A 20919-nucleotide genomic window follows, 5' to 3' on the forward strand; every position below is an offset into this window, starting at 1 on the left:
ACTGTCCAAATATAGAACACACGTTAGGAATATTTCAAACAGTAATTATCTAAAAGTGTTCTAATCCTTAATATAATTTCAATCAGAAATCATAACTGATTAGAGGCTAAAAGTATGGGCTGCCATCTGAATTAACTGTACCTTGGTGGGTGGGGGAAGCCTTTTGCTTTTGTAAATAAGAAATGGGAATCACAGAATTATCTCCTGCTGCCTAGAAAATCTCTGCTTGTCCCTTGTCATCTTACAGTTCAAGCTTTTCTGTGAGAAGAGACCTCTCAGGTCTTCACCTACCAACCACTTCTCAGTAGGGATGTAAGGAGAGCACACCTAGTCAAGCTAAGGACTACCTTATCTACACACCCCTTTTATTTGCCAGTGTCCTGTGCCTTGCCTTGCACACCCCATTTCTGCAAGTGAGGATGTGTATCCTGCTTTCATGGAGCTGCAAGCACTATGGGATGGGAAAGCCCAAGTTACGTTCCTCACTGAGGCAAGGAAAAGTCAGACCCTGTTGCACAATTCCAGCAGGCTTTCCTCTTTTGTCTGTCATGTGGCTTTCATATCTCCCAGTTTTGGCCCTCTAAAAGTCAGGTGTCTTGTCTGGGCTAAAGATCACAACTTCCTCCATAATGAAAAGGAGACAGGGGAGCTCCCAAAGGGCTATTGACTTGTCAGAATCCTGCTTTGGAGTGAGCTGCCCTGGGACAGTCTTATCATTCCGTCTCCACTGGCCATGCATAGGGTCTGTAGGTCTTGTCAGGACTGAAACCTAATTTTAAAAGAGTGGAAATCAAAGGAAAGAAAAGGCAGTTTTAGGTTCTGGCATATCTGTGTTCTTTTAGACAGCTACATCCAGGAAGGATTATTCAAGTGGGCAATCTCTGGCACCTTTAACAGGATCCCATGGTGCTTGGCTTGATACAGACCTGAGCAATTGGCATTTCCAGTCTTTAAATGCTAGCTCCTCCTTTCAATTCTCATCGAAATTTGCATATATCACATGCTCTGCTTGATTTTATCCAAAAGACACAAACCTGCACAGCCTGATCACCTAATGACCGATCCAGCTGAACAGTCAGAAATGCAGAGGCAGTCAGTTCATCTTTTGTAGCGTGGGCTCCTTGCCTGAGGAAGACAAGGAGAAAGACAATGGTTAAATTCAGCTTCAGAATAACCCAGAGTTTATGCTGTATGACAAACTCACAGTGAACAATCTTACATTTTCATGTGTTCTACTCAAAAGGACATAAAGCCAACATAAAATAATATCCACACACTGCAGGCCTGTGCAAAGGCAACCAAGCATACCATGTATAGATGATCTGCCCTCTAGGGTAAGTGTAGAGGATAATGTAACAGTCACCCCCATAGAACTGTCCATATGTCTCAGGTCCCACAGGAACTCGGCCACTGCTTTCCACACGCCAGATCTGGGGAAACAGGGAAATCATTGGAGATTGCTGAATTTCATCCTGAGACTCTTCACAAAGCACTTTACTGTCTTATCCCTTGAGTGTCCTTTCTGTTCCCAAGTGTTATTGAATAGAAATAGGGAGGATTCTTCATGAAGGAGGTAGATACACCCTGCCCCCACTGAATGAATGAATGACAAACATCAACAAGGGACTACAATATGCTTTTCTTTGTCTTGATGCTTTAGTGCCACATGATCACTTCGTAATGTTATGCTGAACTTTCTTGACACCTTAAGGTGACAATATGACATGGCACAACATTATGATCCATCATAAAACTAATGTATCATTTTGGAGAGGCACGCTGCAGTAAGATAACACACTGTTAGGCAGATTTCTTCCTATTTCATTCACTACAGCCCAGTCCAGTCAACAATAGGCTGCTCAAGCCTATGGACCGTCCCAAGTGTGAGGTCAGAAACTAGAAAATACACCAATGAGACTGTAGGTATTCATCCCTTCTTTTCTTCCAGAAGCCCAACATGCAATTTTCATTCAACAGGCCATGTTGATACAATGCCATGCCAGCCCTGTGTAGTCCAAAGATAGTCCTGAAGTGGGAAAAAGATGGAGAGATCTAGAAAGACTGTACAGTAATCTTTCCTCTTCAAATCCAGGCTACTTGAGAGACACACTAGGGACAAAGAAGGTTCCTCTAGAAACCAGATTGGATACATACATAAAGACATAGAATGGATTTCTGACTCCAAGAGCAAGTCTTCCCATTCCAGATTTCAAGCTGATGTGAGCTTGAAGTTTCTTCTTTAGACTAAGGATCATATTTAAAGTATCTATTTACAAGGTATTGTGTAGAATGGGGAGTATTTCTGCTGTGTGATTTCTCTTGATGACTGGTACATCTTTCATAGGCACCAAAAGAACACAACCCAGCATACAGCTGATATTCACCGACTACTTCTAAGTATCTTTTCTGATGCTACAAGTAACACTTCCACTAATGTAGCATTAATGTAAACAACAGTATAAAAATTAAAACACAGAGTAGCAGCTTATCCCATTACAAGTAGCAGAATACATTAGTTAGATAAGATACAATTTATCACAACACAAACATTACCTCTACTTTCCCTGAACCGTCATCTACCATGTTATGCTGGGCAGACATTTGTGGAGACTCATGTAACTTGGTAGCATCAAATTCAATCTGCTCGATTTTAGCCACCCTCTCTGTGACATACACTTTGCCGAAGCCATCGCTTTGATCTTTATCCTTCCAGTCTTTGAAAAACTGTTTGAAAATTGGTGTTTCGCCTCCTTCAGGAAGGACTTGAATCTGAAATGAAGGCAGACACATCAAACAGAAGGAAAACAAAACTGGCACAGTTACTCAGAAATTTTCTAGGTTATATGTTAGTGAAATATTGCCCTTATGTCTTATAAGCCCTTAAAAATATTTTTTCTGGTGACTTAAAAAAAATGTCTTTAACAGAGCTCATGCTCTCCTGGTATCACCTCCATAAATAGATCGCACCTGTGTGTTAGCAGGATAATTCATCTGCTGTATGAATTGTTCAGCATTCTTCATGGCAGCTTTTCTCTCTTGAGGGTTAGCATCCTTGCCTGATTAAAACAGAAGGATAACAGTATGTGGGAAAGGGCAATAAGCTCACAGAACCTTCAAAAACAAGAGGTCCTGGAGCCAGGTTCTCTTTGACATTGCTCTTATCTCAGTCTTGAACAAACACAAATGCTGGACATGGCATGAGCAAGAAGATTCACATGAGGTTGAATGGCCAAAACAGTGCTTCAGTAGCTTTGAAAACAGTCAATTTAAAGGAAGAAAAAAAAAAAGAAAAAAAAAGGGAAAAAAAAAGGGAGAAAAAGGGGGCATTTTGTTTTGCTTAGTGTTTCTACAAGAATAAAAACCTGTTAATAAGTTAATAATACCTGCTTGGCTCAAGGTATCCTGGGTTTTTTCTCTTCCTTTGCTGGGCAGCAATATGGTCAATAAAGCTGAACTGCCTCCACTTCTTCAGGCAGTGCAAAAGAGTAAAAGAAACTCCTGTTTTGTCTGGCTGGGCTTTGCAATTTATCCATTTCCCAATCCACTACTCCTTGTTCAGCCTTGCTCCGTGTTAGACATCTCTGGAAGTCTCTGTGGGATGACACTGTGTACCAGGTCTGTGTCCCAGCAGGCTGCAGTGACTACATTCCATAGACCTCTTGGTCTAATCAGGTGCTCTGATAAGGCATTCATTGTATCCCATTTTGAATGAGACCATTGCCGAAGTAATTCACACTTCTCACCTTTAGTGGCCTGAAGATTGCCAGCAGAGATGACAACTGCAGTCTCCCGTGCAAGAGTGAGTCCAAGGGGGGTTTTTCACATATTATTTTTACTGGCAGTGGCAAAGTGAGGATGCACACAGGAGCACACAGGGCCACAGCCAAAGAGCCTAAATCATATTTTATTTATTTTATGCCTGAGCCTGTTGGCTTGGTTCTTCTGGAGCTGTCATATACAGTTACAATAGGGAATCAGGGGGTCAGCTAGACCATAGGCCATCTGAGCACAACGCTCCCCAAATGTTTTCTTTTAAAGGATGGTTCCCTAACTGCAAATAAAGTTTTCAAGCAAAAGGCTTACAATGCTTCCTGGGCTGACTTGAGAGGCTTGACAAGTGCATAAAGTAATTACGTGGTATTGCATGCAGTAAAACAAAACACAAATGCCACAGAATAATTAATAAGCTGCCTCGTACCAAAAAAAAAAAAAAAAAAAAGGAGGTACTTAGCACTGGATTTTAATGGCAGCACTACAACAATTCAGCTATAAGGTGTCAAGACCTCATTCCACAGTAGTAGTATTCTTCTTCAGGGAAACATTCGGACAAAGCAATTGCAGACTGATGATACCTCAGAGATATATTTACAAGAAAAAAAGAGACATCAAAGCATTTGCAAGCTTATGATTTTAGTTTATGCCTTGGACATGCACCTTTCAATTTCACACCTCTGTGGAGAGATCTACCCAAATGGAATGTTCAGTGTCCAGATTTTGTCCCAGAAGATAGGGATTTGATGACAATATACAGAAGTCATAGAATTATTTATATTTGCTTTGTACTTGCCACTTACATAAGCGTTTAATTTCCCAAGCTTACAGATGTCTCAAAAATAGGATCCTTAGAAAAGACTCAGTCTTGAGGCCCTTATAGAAGTGAGCAACCCTTGTTCACAGACTGCACCAGGCAAGAGCTGTGTGCAGGGCTCTGTGTCCAGCCAGTATTAAATCCTTGCTAGTGTCCCAAGGGTGTTGTGTCAACTCCTTAGGTATCTCTGTGTAGCTTCTGCATTTGCAATACAAGTAACCTCTTACCTTTCCACACAAAGATCTTCCTGGCAGCACCATTGTCCAAAATGAAGCACTCCTCAGACAAAAGCATAGCCATAGAGAAGGGGTTTTCCTCTGCTACCACGGACACTTTCATGGATCCACTTGCATCTGACACCTAAGAAAACAATAATTTCAGATTTAGATCAACTCTGGCTTTTACAGCCAAATTAATTTGTGCTCCCAAAAGTACTATAAAAATCAGTTGCCATTCCTATATAACTATATGGCTATATGAAATTTGTGTACTGCTGGAAAGTAAAGTAGGCTAAGGATTATTATTTTTTGTTTCATTTCATTTTACATCCAATAGAGGGAGATATAGTGTTAATTTTAGGAAGTTTGTTGGATCCTTGACTCACAACTTCTTAAAATAAATCTGTTTGTCTTCCACTTCCACTTCAACAGCTCAAAGTTAAAAATCTGTGTTTTCTTCAGCCCCCCCTACATGCTCGGCTGAACTGGTATAGTCCCTGCTGCCAAGCAACTCACACGGAAGCCAAAGGTACATGTACATGCTGAACAACAGCACTTGAAACTATAATAAAATAGTCCTACACTGACACTAACAGGTGAAATGCCTACATTTATAACCTACTGTTCTTTAATTGGAAACTCTAATGTAAGACCTGTTGCAGAATCTGCTTTGTAACCTCTACCACCACCATAAGTTCATGTAGACCTTCAAAACCTTTTAAAAATCACTCCTGTATAGCTGAAAAGACCAGTTGTTAGTAGAGAAAATAGATTATTGCTATTGTAATTACTTTTCTAGTAGTCCTTATTTCCTTTCATAATTAAATATTAATTTTAAATATGCCATTATATCTTACATTTTATATTATGGAAGCACAAGGAGGAAATTACCACTGCACACAACAAATAAAAATCAGCTATTATACCTACTCTGAGGGCTCACCATAGACCCATCTCCTGCCTTTGACATTCACTGTTATCTTGCAACACATTTAAATCTAGCTAGCAGAGCTCTGTTAGCAGGACCTATGTACTTAGACTAACTTATTAGATATCCACAGAAAGTTCAGAGAGTTTTCAGGATTCAAAAATTCACTTTCCCTTCTCTAGTTATGTTTTACTACAATGGTCCTGATCATCTATGCAGGCCTTCTTCTTTTGTTTTCCATTTTTGTTCCCTTAAACCGCTGTTAGGAAGAGAAATATGCACCAGATTTTTGGTATGAAAGGAATAATTAATGTGAACTAAACACAACACATAGACAACTATGACAAAAAACGGCCTTGTAACAATGATCACCACATTCAGGCTTCTTGTAAACCCCAGGTACACCTATAGGTAGTGGAAAAATCATGTAAGAGGCACGTAGAGAGGCGGCTCTATCCTGTGGTCGGTGTGGTGCAGGAGCTGCAGAGAGAGTGACTGATCCCCTCTCACACTTCACTGCAGCTTCAAAGTCATTGTAAACAGCACCTAAAAAAGGTCACACACATGGGGATCCAGTAGCACTCCATGCTGCCAGAGTGTTGCCCCTTGTTAGCCAAATCCTCCTTGGTAAGCGATGATGGGGAAAGGAATAAAGTTATAGATATATAAAATATAATGTAACTGTCTGTCTCTTAAAACTCTGCTACGAATAACTAAACCATATATGACTATTAAAACTCTTCCTGTTAGAATTAAGAAGACAGGATGATTTTAGAGCAGTTAGTTCTTCTTTGACCTGCACTGAGTGGTTCATAGGCCATGCTTGTTTCCTGAGTAAACAGAAATGTAATCCATTTTTTTTCCCCTCAAATTACCTGGACCATCTTGATTGACATCCTTTGAGAAACTTGTCCATTGGCTGCAAATAAACTAAAATAACAGCCATTCTGTAAATGAAGCCAGAACTCCATATATGAGGAAGGAATGAATGAAATCATGACTACTGTTGAGCATACCTAACTGTAAGTAAATAAATAACTAACTTACCATATATAGTTTAGCACTTCTCCTGTTTGTGATATCAGCCAGCTCATCCTCATCATCACCACATTCAGGCAGCTCTGGCTTGCTCCCTAAAACCTGTATAAGGGAATAAAATTCAAAGCAGAGAGAGTAGGTGCAGTAGCATAAATGCCTAATGTATTATAAATGCCTAATGTAAATATTGATGTATTGTTGCTGTAATCGAATAATTGGGATCATCTTTATATATAATACAATCTAAAACCAAACTCATGGTTGACACAAACATACAGATAATTTTTAAAAACTATGTCAGATCTCCAGCAACATTATACCTACATGATTTCTTTTCCACAGGTCAACTTGCTGGTTGTCTATACTCCACTAAATACACTTAGAGAGGTGTATGTGATCCTATTCTATGTGTGTGTTTACATGTCTGTCTTCCCTTTTTCTTCCCAGTAACTTCTAAACTGTTGACAAGCACATCTTATAATTTTTGGAATGACATTACTCTTAAAATGTTTAACAATACTAAAATTAAAACCGACAGAGTGAAATATATTAGTTGACATTATGAAGTGTTTCCATTAACAGTATAAAATATCAGATTATGAGTACTAATAATCTTAAAAGTTACAGATTCTTAATCTCATTTTAAGGGGAAAAACTTAGCTAGGGTCTTGAAAATAATTTATCGTGTGAGGAAAATATTTTCTTGCTCTACCACTAGAATATCAATTTTAACACTGTGGTAGTTTTACACCACGGGCAGTATTGTAACAACTATCACTACAAGAAATGTACAGAGGTTCATCAAGAATATGTTAGGTCAGGTAGTCTTTATTAAATCCTAGTTACCCTTTCTTAATGATCTTTCCTTATTGATTCATTTATGGCCAGATCCAAAGGTTACACACAGAATATTATGGATTTCTCTGAAATTATGTCCCAGAGTGAAGGCAGTAATTGATATGTCTGAGAGACTAAATATTAACATAAAGTACAGGGGCAATGCCAGCCTTCCTATGAACTTGTGCATTTTCTGTATAACATGCTATGCAGTATAACATGGAGACACGTGCAAAAACACTGTAAATATTTGATAATGGGGATGCCCAACAAAGCATACAGCTGCAAAGAATATGGAAAGAAAAACAATATAGAATAAATATTTAATAGAAATCTGCCATCTGTTGCATATTCTGACCTGGTAAAGTCAGTAAAATAGTAAAATAAAATAAAATGAAAATAGCCTTTTCAAGTGTGATTTTTGCAGTTTAAGCTAAAAAATTTTATCTGTGACTCACTGAAGACAAGAAAGCAATGCCCTAAGTGTTTAAGAAAGATGTTACCCATAGCTCTTCAGTATCTAGCAGTCAGCATCTCATGAATTTACACTACATGGCTGCAGATTTGCTACCGTGTAGGCCAAGTCGGGCTCCATGTCCACAGCAGAGTGCCACTGTGCTGCTGAATGGCTAAAACAGTGTGCACATGTGGTTTATTGGCACCGGCTTTCTAAAAATGTTTCCCTTCCTACCTGTCTTTGTAATGCCAGGGTCACAAAATTGCCAAGTAACAGGCACACATCTTTACCTTAACAGACACTGAACAAGTCTGAGGGTTTTATAACATTTGACTTCCAGTAGCAAATAAGAGGGTAAAAGAGCCCTGTTAGTAAAACTCTCAGAAGTCTGTACTAGTTCTCTCCTTAATTACGCATTTACAGGAAAAGAAAAAAAAAACACAAAAAAACCCCAACCAACCAAAAAAAACCCAAAACAAACAAACAAAAAACAAAAACCAAAAGAAACAAACAAACCCCACAAAAAATTTGATTTCTGACACAGTTAAAGTCAGTGTTTCCCCTTGCTGTGCATATAGAATACCTGTGGCACCACAATGATTTTGCAGCATCTTTGTAAGTCATGCAGAGTGATATAAAATGCCTTTTTTGTTGTTGTTGTTTAACTATGCAAGTATCATTCTGAGTATTTCTAAACAAATAGTGCCTGTTGGTGTTTGTGAAAGCATCTTGACAGAAGCAGCCTCTCTATTCACAGCAAGGTCTAGGTGCTGCAGTCTGGCAGCAATTCAAGTAAGCAGTCCCTCTAATTTAAAAACTGGGCTTTGAATTTGGGCCCAGCACAGGTTAGATTGCTGACCTGACCTGTTGTTGTCTTAAAACCAAATGCAGAAACATTTTTCTGAACTAGATAGAGAATTATTGTCAGACTCACAAAGTTTGGTCTTAGGAAATCTCAGTGCATTGGTACTATCCAGGGAGCGGGGTCAGAACCTCCTTTGCACAGGTACAGTTAGAGGCATGAGATGATCTGCCCTGGAAAGGGTAGAGGCATTATGGTTCCAGGGAGACCCATCCACAACTCATTAAACAGCAGCTTGCACAGCAGCTTCTCCAGCCAAAGAGAGCTTCTCAAGCCCTGTGCTTCAGCACAGGCAAGCAGAAAATACAAGTGACTAATTTCTGTCATTCTTTTTCTCAGAAGAGCCCAAAAACAAATGAAGAAGGGCTTTGAGAGTGTCCCATTCTCCTGCATTTTAAGTCACAGTTGCTTGTAGATCCTTCTACAAGCATTGTGGTGACCCTTTTAAGAAGGACACACTGCGCTTCTCTTCCCACCAGGTAAGAAAACACAAGACTTGTGAGGAGGGCTGTGCAGCCAACACAGCTGTCAGAAAATGCCTTGAGCTGAATCCCTAGTGGTACCTGCATGTGTTGTTACCAATACCAGAAGATGATACAAGGTTAAAGTACCTAAAGCCTGTGAAGGCACCAATTGTGAAGACATGTAGCATATATATATATATATATATATACGTATATACTCAATATATGAAGTGATATTGTATGAAATATATATAGTCAGTACACATCTGTATTGCTAGGAACAATTTATGCAGTTTCCAACATGCATTTGTTTCCAGTTTGTCTTATAGACTGGAGGAAGAGACAGATCATGGAAGGAAAAATTCTGCGCTTAAACACGAAGCACGAAAAAATGCTGAAAAAATGTTGAGTCCTTTCCCAAAGAAATGCCTTCTGGTGAAGTTGTCTTTTCTCCTCCTAAGGCAGATTCCCATGCTATGTCTCCACATGTCTATGTCTGCATGTTACAACCATAAATAGTTTTATCAATAAGATTACAACAGTATTTAAACAACAGCTAACTGCTATGCTGGAACTGGGTTGTATCATTACCTAAGCACATGCTGGCTGAGCTCCGGGACACCTCCCTTTCTACAGATAATTCTCATGTGATGGATCAAAAAGAAGACAAGTCACACCAGCTGAGACTGCAGTCAAAGGCTCCCAAAGCTTTGCAGCAAGGTACCCCAATAAAATGATTTATACCAACAGACCATTTGAAGGACATTGGGTCTTCTGATACTTCACCTACATACACTCCTGGTTTCACACAAATCTTGTGGTAGCTATATACACAGGACTTAGCTCACATCATCCTCTCTGTACAGTCAGGCAGCTCCTCTGGGTCTTGACACTGTTTGGCCCAGTGTACTGACAGCCTTAGGCTGGCTCTCCTTTTTGCTCTGAGGTGTGAGACCCTGACTTACAAACATGCCCAGAACTCAGACCCACAAATCCACCTTAGACACCTGGAAACAGCAATGCCCTCCTGGGGACACAAGACAACCTAGCCACCCTTTTCCCCAGATGTCCAATCATATCAGCAATCTTCAGCTTTACATCTCATAAATACACAGGTGCATACACAGGCCTTGAAACCACTTTTTAAATCATCATCATTATTATTATGTTTATCATATTATCATTATTCACTACTACAGTAATAATAATATAAAGAGTAATTAGAGGCCCTGAAAGCACATCCATGCCCCATCTTCTTCATTCTTTGGGCTTAGCATTGTTTTAGCAAAAGTATTCATTAACTCCATACCTTCAGATCTTGTCTGAAGGTGTATAACAAGAAGTCAGCCTGCATTAATCTTAATATTTTGGGGTTTTTAAGCTCTGTGACACTTTTGTGTTGACACTCTTAGGTTAGTACAAGAATACCATTATGCAAACCAACAGAATATCTCTTCCTCTACAATTGCTCAAGTTCGCTCTTGTAGTAAGTGCAACGTAGCTTATCCTGCCTGCAAAACCTGTTTCATATTTGCATGTGCACAAGCTCTTCTCTGTGAATATCTGCACCCCCTCAGAGAAGTGCAAAATACTGAGCCAATGTTTTTACTCAGAGGTGAAACTCCACCCTTAAAAAAGAATAGAAGAAATCACAGACAAAATGTTTTTAATCTAAAAGAATGTGACAAGGTAAATAATTTAAAATAAAGTAACTAGAAGAAATTTGGCAAATATTTTCATCATAACTGGAGAAGCCAGCTCTGCATCATAAAATAGTTGATATTGATTTAATGGGAGCAAGAGGTTTAAGGAGTTCAGTGAGGCTGAAAATCCACCTAGGAAAACAATACCTGAAGAACATGTCAAGTGAAGGTTAATTAAGAGAGAAAACCGGTTTTATACAGTTTAACTTGTGTACACTAGCATTGTGTTTGATTTTCTTCTTCATGTACACAGTTTGGGTTAGGTTTCTGGGTCTGAAACTGAACTGTTTGTTGTGGCTGTGATCCTGAATGTCAGATCTCAATACCACTCGAATTCCCATCTTTACATGCTAAGAGCAATAGAAAGAAAAACAAGAAATTTACATAGCTCAAAGCTGTCTAAATGACCTGACAGTTTATTTATTACTTAATACTTTTGGAAAACAGTCAGGGTAGTTAGTTCATCATTTACTTTCTTGTATGGTTTGACATAAGCAAGTATATCCTGGTCCACAACTTCAAGGCACACATGTAGGCTGTGAGAAAGAATGAAGCCACTATGAAAGTCTGAACAGATGCAGTATGAGCTCATTGGTAGATAAAGGCTTAGACTTTTGTTAGCCTTCAAAGCAGAGAAGAATATTACACGGAACAGCTCTGAAATAAGTATTCTCTCAAGTATGTACTTGAGCAGCCAATAAAAGGAAAAAAATCCATCAGAGAGAGGAAGGGATAAACAAGATGCAAGCTAGTAACCACCTGGCTGACCCTGGGTACCAGTGCAGAGGATCATCAGGCAAAGGTGGCTTTAGGGCTTTGGTGCTAAAGTAGCTGGCCACAGCTTAACTTCTAATTGTTTTGGGTTACTGGTTCCTCTGCCAGAGCACAACCGCTGCTGATGAGATTCTGTGCCAGACAAAAATGACTTTTGACATTGGTCAGATTATGAATAACCAAATATGCTTATTTTAACTGGTTATTGTAGCCTGGAACGCTTCTCATCAATTTGAACAAACATTCATTGTCTTACAAAAAATTACACTCCCAATGGGAAAAACTTCTCCTTTCACTGAACTGCTCACAGTGTTTCTGCCTGAAATTGCCTCTCACTAGCAATTCCAGGAACAACAGATCTCATCACATGCTCACCTTGAGCAGACGACCTCCCACCCTCCTGAGCACAGATTGAAAATAAGATGGAAACAGCCATAATGCACTGAGAAGTGGGCAAAAGGATGGTTTATGGCAACAAATGGTTCTGGAATGCTGTTAATTTCTGGGTGTTTACCATGTAATTTATCAAAAGGACTTTCTGGAATTAAGGTCTAAATCTGATCTGTATGAATTCAGATTGCTATAAAACAGCAAAACACATCAGCTGCTCATGGCACTTTTGATGCATAAATTATGGCCTACACTTTTAGCCAGTTTCTGTTGTCTCAGGAATTTCAAATGAAAAGCATAATTTTTTCAAAGCTCTGTGCTTAACTACCTAAAAATAGGCCATTAGGCTTTGGCAGCTTTTAATAAAATATTTCAACTTTGCATATCTGTCTGGGATAATTTGAATATAAAGCCTTTACTCACATGATAACAACATTCTAACATTAATTGTCTGTTCTGTGAAACTGGCCATGGATAACATACTCACAAAGAGGTGTCTAGATCAGTCTTAAGAGTACAAATTTGATTTTTTTCATAGTTTTGCTCCGAGGTGAAACAAGCTGCTTTCTGTCGTGCTGGGACTGCACAGCTGGCAGTATCTAAGCCAGTTATTTACTCTGAGACTGGGTGTGCATGAAATGAGGAAATCCCCTATCTATATTATCTTCAACTATCTGGCTTTTAGGATGCCTCCAAGATGAACAGCGATTCCGTGCTAAAGAAGCCAGGAGGGTGGATGGCAGTAACCATGCAAATGCAGCAGTCTTTTTCTAACCATTACTGCTGCTGAATGAACATGGGAGAATTGAGCTGTTCGTCACCTGCCTACCTGCAGCATAATTAAAAATGAACTAATCAATCACCTCCACATCTTTTTTGCATATGTACTAATCCTTCCTACCTAAATGTTTAATCTCACTCCTTTGTTATCATCCTCTGATACCAGGAGTAGTATTAAATATGGGACCCAAATCCTGCAGAAACTTGCACATGTACTTGAGATGCCCATTTTTTCTGCTTTATTGGAACATAAATTTAGGCACACACTGAAGCCTTTGCAGCTTTGAAGATCTCTGTTTGGAGGCCTTGTGGATAAAATATCTTATGTGCTGCATGACAGTGCATGCTTATGTGTTGGATAATAATGAAATAAATCAGTAACTAATGCCAACAGGGAGCCACAGACATAAAGAATATTTATCTGATAAAATCCACAACACTCTCAGCTTTTCATTCCTTAAGTGCCTCCAGTTTTGCAGCTGGTCCCAAGGCTGTGGCAGGCTGGACCATGCCAATATGGGAGTAAAAAGAGGAGTATGGCAAACCATGAAACGAGCTGGAGGCAGCAGCCCATGATTGGCAGCCAGAGACCCTGCTAGAAAATCCGTGTTCCCAGGGGATGCACAGCAGTTAAGAAGAGCAGCAGGCAGCCATGATACACAGCAGCATCAGGGTGAGCAGAGGAGCTGCAGCAAGGTGTTTCAGCACTTAATCCATGAGACAGGAAGGTAGAAGAAGCTACTTGAAGGCATTGGAATACTTTTGCAGGGCAACTCTGACTGTATTCACAAGCTCAGCATTTCCAGTCCCATACAGCAAATGGACCAGGTATGCCAGGGGATCCACTGTGATATGACATCAAACTATTCAGTCCAAGACAAAGCACAGATTGAACTCTAAGAAACCAATTCAGAGAGTATTTTGATGGATTTTCTCTAATGACTCCTGCTGATGCTTGAAATAAACTAAATATTTATCTGGACAGAAAGAGAGAGCAAGAATGTTCGTTTCACCTGGTTGTCTAGGAGATATATCCTTCTTAGCTCTTTGAAAATAATTCCTCCTGCTAGTTTAGGTGCCCTTTACAAACAGATTTATGTCTTTAAGTTCCTACATGTCCCAAAATTTTGTGTAAAGGAGCCAAAATGTTCACCTATGATTTACAGCTCTTTGGAGTTAGAAGCTGCAGCACTCAATACTGCAGTATTAAAATCCATCTTAACTTACCTACCTTTTATTTTTAAAGATAAAGCGAGATAATATCAGTCATAGGCAGTTGTGTAAGCAGAAGACATGGCCCCAGCAACCTGCTCTGCAGTACCTTCAATAATTATATTTACATATTTCTTCAGCATCACACACTCAATGGTGGTGAAAATACTGAACTGATCCCACAACACATGGGATGCTTTTTTCCATACAACTGTGCTTCACTCTTGCCCAAATGTGAGAGGACTTTTATTCCAGTTTTACATGGTCTGGACATGGAACAGCAATCTGTGCACATGTGGAGTTCTTTTTAAAAAACTCAGCAAAACAATTTACATACTTTTTCCTCCCTGAGCCCTTCCTGCACTACAGAACTTCCACTTAAGACAGTTCAAAGGCAACCTTGCACACAGATGCCAGTTGCTCTGCAAGGGGTTGAGAGGACACAGGCCTGCAGAAAAAAAAAGGAAAAAAAAAAAACCTTCAAGCTGCATTTCTGTTAGGGAGATACAGGATTCCAGGAAAAAACTATCTCTGAGCTTTTTATACAGCAAAGAAAATCTACCCTTTCATATCTTCTCCATGAAATTCCACTGCTGCAAGACAGTACCTTGAAATAAGAACTAACAACCCCACGTGGAGATAACTGCTATCAACTCGTCTTTAGCCTTCTCTTAATTATGCTCATTTAATAACTGAAAATTATAGTACTTTTTCATCAATAGATTTCTTGATAGTATAGCACAGAAAGGAAAGAAGCCATTACAAACTCTATTCAGATTCTAACATGTAATTATAACATTATAATTGACTTACGTGGTAGGCCTGCAAGTACTACAGCTGCTAAAGAAGGAAACGTAACAAAGATGAGCAGTTTTCTCACTCACAAGAACTCAAATGAGACACTGCTATAATTTGATCGCAAGCACTTCCAGAAAATCATTAGGATCTTAGAAATTCACTGGAATACCTAGTATAGAAGCAACTTTCCTAGCATAAGAAATTAGATTTTCAACCATCTGCTAGTAGAGCTGTTCATAAAGAATTTAGCTCATGCCATGCAGTATGATACACCTGAACATTTTCTTTTCTGAAATTAAATTTCTAATGCAGGCATTGAAATTCATATTTAGAGACTTAATTAGAAGCCCAGCTTTCAAATGTGTTTGCCACCTACAGCTCCTATTCAGTTCCCTGTCATTTAAGTACCTGGCTTCGGGCAGCCAAGACTGAAAACTGCAGCTTGAAGAATATTATGGGTAACTCTCAATGTTTTGGGAGATTCCTCCTTACCAGCCTCTGCCATTCTCTGGCAAAACCCCTCTTGATTTTCTATCTGGGTCCGGGGAAAACACTGGGCCAAATGCTCAGCTGGTGCAAAGCAGCTAAGCTGTACTGGAATCCAGGCCATGCATGTTTTGTCTCAGTATGAGTTGTGTAATTTAATCATTTATATGCAAATTTGCATCAAGAAAAGGGATGGTCCTTAATGAAGGAGATAGGCTCAGTGGCTGTAAAGAAAACAGGACTCCTGGTTTTGACAGCTTGAAGCTGGCACCCTGCAGGGCAGGTGTTTGTACTTTGTATCCACATTCAGGGCCCGTCCCATCATAAAGTTCATTTAAACACAGGAATGTTTGGTAAACTGCCACTACTCAGACTGAACAGGTGTTGCTGCGAAAGGTGCACTGTCAGGTGTAGGATTTTTTACCCCTGTAGATTTATTCTCCTGGACTATTTTGAGCTGTATCCAACAAACTCTTACTGCTCGAAATGATAGAACCCAAATGCTTGCTGTTACCTGCATATATCCAAAATCACTCCAGTGAAGAAGCATATTCTCTTCCTGAGGGGTAAATTTGACCCATAGATTCAAAGCAGCCTGACAAAGCTATCTGTTCATTTGAATAGCCAATGCATCTACTAGAAACTACAGCTAGTAGTTCTGCTATTTGCTGTGCATTAGCTTTCTTAAGCCTTTGCATTCCCATTAAAATGTAGTTAACTTCTCTGTGCGCTGTGTTACTGAGTCTTTGCACTGGGGTGTAGTACAACTTCCATTGTCCTCACCCCTCTCTCAATGCATTCATTTTCCTTTGTATGTGACTGTTTAATACTGCCTCTACCCTGGGACTGAACTTCATTTCTAGTATTTCACAAAATTCCCTGGAATAATGTCTATTTTTTCCATCTGTCTCAATTTAGATAATAAAAGACATTGCTTTGGTTCACATATTTCCAAAGCCATAGATAGGAGTTCCTTACTTTTCATATTGGGCATTTTTTTGGTGGTGAACAGGTCAGGCTGAACCAGTTATATGCAATTCATAGTTTATGAGCAGGTAGCATTTGAGTAAAACTGTGTACAGGCTACATGATTAAACAATTGTTTAATCCCTAACAAATGCCTGGAGTTTTTAGTCCACAAAAAGATAGAATAGAATATTATTCTAAGAAGCTACCCCTCTTCCTCCTCTTGCATCACCCTGACTCCCACTGTTCCTCCACTCCTCCGTATACAAAACAAACAAACCTCCCCTCGGCATGACTTGAGCTCATAATGCAACCAAAAGCAAGGGAACAAGAAGAAATGCTTATGCTGAGAATAGCAAGAGGAGTTTTTGCTTTTGCAGAGTTGTGATGACATATCCTGCTCTTGCTGGCTCTGGGAAAGGAGCAGGTACCAAACCGGTACCTTCACCAGTGGGGCACATGCTGCTCTCCCAGCCTTATGTAATGATCCATGTGACAGGGACAGAGACTGCAGGAACCTCCCCAGCTTCTTCAGAGCAACACGTCCTTGCACTCTCACACCCACTCACATGTCACAGCAAGCCTCATTTTTCCCCAGCTACCTCACTGTGCTCCATGGTCCCTTGGAAATTATCTTCAGTTTGTAAAAAATAGTTTTTAAGGGCTGCTCTTCTGTCCATATGGGCAGATATCTATGCAGTTAATTTAAGGATTACTGGAGCTTCATGTTTTCACTCTGTTTGCATTATTTGTGTCTCTAGAGAAACAGCCTCTGGAACCTGCATTTGCAAAGGGATCTCTCTATTGTCTGTGCTCTTGGGATTTTATCCACAGGGCTGAGTTAGCACTGTGTAGTGCTGCCAGTCCCTTTCCAGGTAGAAAGGTGTGACTGGCTGACATTCGATCCGACCATTCACATGTAGTATTTATTCACACTATAGGCAAAAAACAATCGTCACTGAATACAATGGCATTCAGGAATTCTTGTGACTAAGCATTGCTTAGGGGCTTTAAAGAAAAAGCAGGGAGGAGAAAGGCTGCTTTATCAGAAAGGAGGAAGAGGTTCCCCCTGTTGCTCAATATTTACACTAGCTGAATCTTTACACAGGTATTTTATGAGAGGTTTGGACCCACCTGTTCTAAGGGCACTAGAAGCTCACAAAACCAAGCACACGACAGCTGCAAACGTTGAGTAAATAAAAGTGGAGGAGCTTTACATTTAAAGGCAGAGGAGTGATTCCAAAGATGCATACTAACATGATGATTCTTTTTCTTGTGGTTTTGGACCTCAGCTGTCACATTTCTCAGGTTTCATTGTTTTCAATCAAGAAAATCACAAACCTTTACAAAACCACAACAAAAAGTCTCAGCAGTAAAATGCACAGCAATCATGTAGTACCAAGAGCTGCAGTTTTAAGGGAATAATTTGTAGGGGAACAATGAAGCAGTTCTATGAATCAGACAGGCTCAGAGAAAACAGAGCCATCTTGACAACTGTTAGCTGAATATGACATGTTTAACTAGAAGGGGCAGACGCAGGCTCAACACTTAGTTTAGGTAAAACTCAGTCTATCCTACTTTTCCATTGGCTCTCATACCCTACAGCCTGATACACCTCCATGGCATACTTGAAACGTATCCCAGGGAGATGAGTCTATATAGGCAGAAAGTACTATCAATATAAAAATATTCTAGGGTGTCTAATATTTCAAATTACAACAATATAGGAAAACAAGTATACTAAGACTTTCTCCTCCCCTCTACTTCATCTCTAGAGTTAACAACACCAGATGAAGGGATTGGTGCCTTATGAATGGAGGATTGGATGCTTTGCATCTTTCCCTTGGGTGACTTAGAACTGAATTTCTATGTTTCCTGCATTACTGCAAGCACCTTCAGCTTGCTGGCTGACTAGAAAACTTCACAAATACAGTCATTTCTGATTCCTTGTTTCTCCAGTTTGCCACTACTCCACAACATTAAATAACGAGATTATGGTAAACTTTTTTTAAAATACAGCTTTTCCAGTTTTGTTCTCTCTTCAAACTTAGAGCAGAGATTCCAGCTAGAGTTAGAAAATTGCCCATCCTGAGCATGGCTGCCTATTACTTTGGCCGCTCTCTCAGTCCTCAGGGATCTCTTGGGTATCCAAAAGAGGTGCTGTGAGATCTCTGCTTACCACTGCAAGCAGTCAGAAGGATGAGTATCAGTGTCAGCACAGTGGGCCCAAGGGGGCAGACAGGGCTAGCAACTGACACTAGAGGATTTTGGTCTTAGGTTATCTTTGAAATCATACATTTAGTCTTCCTGATTTAAAAAAAAAAAAAAAAAAAAAAAAGAAGTGTAGGTAGCTCTAAGCCTAACATGGTCACTCTACAGCTACCAAACTCTGTCAAGCATGCTAAGAGTTGTTTTTGGATTGGTCCCATGAAGGTGAAAAAATTCCTGTAACACAAATCAAACATTCAGGGCTATGATTCAGCAGAATGGGAAACCATTCAGTTGTTTACACACGAAAATCAGAGCAGAGCTGGCATCTGGTGAATTTTATTGTGTTCTGCTGAGACTGGTGACCAGTCACAGCAATGGCAGCAATTTGTCCAAGGTGGTCTGTTTATCTCTTAATTTTCCAAGGCAGCAACCCTATACAACACTGCTTATTTAAACCTGCCTGTCAGTACCTCACCTAAAATGCAAACATGGAGGTGAAGCCAGATCCATAAATGTATTTGATGTGCTTGGACAGAAATCTTCTGCCTTGTCTTCACAGTCAGAGTTCTAGTGATCCCTGAAGTATCCCATGAGAAATTTTGCGCACCCACTGCAAGTCTGAGCTTTCCAGACATGCTGTGTTTCCAGACTGCAAGCACAGGATGGTCACTCTGTTTTCCCAAGTGGCCTGTGGTGGCTTGCTGCTGTCAAAATTACTCACATACCCAGCTTCTAGTAATTTTCCTTTCCCAGGGTGAGCGAGCTGTATCCTGCTGGTCTGCCACAGCAATTCATCCAGTCCTACAGCAGCTCCAGACAGTTCTCTCCCATGGGCAAATTCAAGCAGTGCAGCCAGTTCCCAGTTCTTGCTAAAAATGGTAGTTGGGAGCAGGTAACTGCCCTTGTCAGACAAGTTCAGCTCACCCACGGCACCACAGCTCCCAGGAGGAAACTAGGCTGGCTGGGAAGCACTCCTCATCACAGCACTGCTGCCTCTGCTACTCCTGTGGCAGGACAGAAGTGTGGCAGGGTTAGTTCAGCCAGCCTGTGCCTTGCCTCCATGGTGGGGTGTAGGCACTGAAGTCTTGATTTTCAGGTTGGGTGTCACAACTCTGCTTATGGAGCAGGAGTCAGATAACTGCTGGCTTTTTCTGCTGGTACTCGTGGTGGGTATGTCAGCCCATGCCTGAAGCTTCTACTGGCACTGCATGAGCAAGTTTGGCCACTGATATGGAAGCAGATTTCTAGCTCACAGGAAGGGGAATCATTCCTGACATTTGTCAGAGGAGATAATTTTAGGAATTCTCATTCTGATTTCAGTGGCATACTGGATGACAAAATGAGTATTTAAAGTATGCAATTCTTTTCCCTAGAAAATAAATCAACCTTGGTCTAAGAAAGCTGGAGATGCCAAAAATCCACCCTTCCTGATGTGGAGGGAAGAAACAAACACAATTTTAGCTCAACAGCAGTTAGCCTGGGAGAGTGTAACAACAAGTTAAGAGACAATTTTGTGGGAGGAAGGAGAAATCCAAACAAAGAGCAGCAGGAACTGGACACAATTTGAGCAGGAATAAGGATTAATAGGTTTTACATGTTTGTGAGGTTAACTACCCTCATGACTTATTAGTAGCACATTTCAGAGCTTGGACTGGGCCACAGCTGAGCTGCAGACCCTGTTATGGAAGCAGCATTTCCAAAGGCAGGGCTAGCACAATGCAGGCTAGAAGGTAATCCCTGACTGCAGACACACTCACTCAAACTTGGCTCATCACGGTGGTGGCAATAAAAGCAATGAATTTAATTGCATTGAACTACCCATTTTTGTTGCCTCTATATTCACAATCTGAAAGGAAAAGCAGAAACTTCTTCATACACTGCTGCACAAGAGAAGAAAGGATTTATTCCCTGATACCAGAACAGTGCACTACAGTATCCAAATGCAACCTTGATGTTTTCCTGCTCTTAATCATGTGTCAAGGGTGCTACAAAACAACAGTTACACACAAATGAAAGTCTGGCAAACAGATGCAGGGGTGAGGGCAGCATATCCCTGCCCCTCAGGGCCTATGGAGGGGGGCAGCAGGGAGATAGCCTGCAGCTGGCTCGTGTCCTTGCTGGGGTGGCATAGAAGTCCAACTTCTCTGCATCTGCACTTTAGCCAGATATGAGGAGCAGAGGGAGCTGCTCTGATCAACGCTCCCAAG

The 20919-nt window shown here is 40.4% G+C and overlaps 1 protein-coding gene across 2 annotated transcripts in view; it reads right to left on the minus strand.

The window, feature by feature from the left end:
* The window catches only part of SCIN (scinderin), a 73225-nt gene that overhangs the window by 9022 nt on the left and 43284 nt on the right, over positions 1–20919 (minus strand). For both annotated transcript variants that reach the window (XM_048304549.1, XM_048304539.1), the window contains exons 5-10: positions 6782–6874; positions 4816–4948; positions 2968–3056; positions 2554–2769; positions 1309–1430; positions 1035–1125 (exon numbers count right to left, since the gene is read on the minus strand). In XM_048304549.1, the coding sequence (XP_048160506.1) occupies positions 1035–1125; positions 1309–1430; positions 2554–2769; positions 2968–3056; positions 4816–4948; positions 6782–6874 (744 nt within the window). The remainder of the gene's footprint in view (positions 1–1034; positions 1126–1308; positions 1431–2553; positions 2770–2967; positions 3057–4815; positions 4949–6781; positions 6875–20919) is intronic.

This window comes from Corvus hawaiiensis, chromosome 1, assembly GCF_020740725.1.
Source record: "Corvus hawaiiensis isolate bCorHaw1 chromosome 1, bCorHaw1.pri.cur, whole genome shotgun sequence".
NCBI lineage: Eukaryota > Metazoa > Chordata > Aves > Passeriformes > Corvidae > Corvus > Corvus hawaiiensis.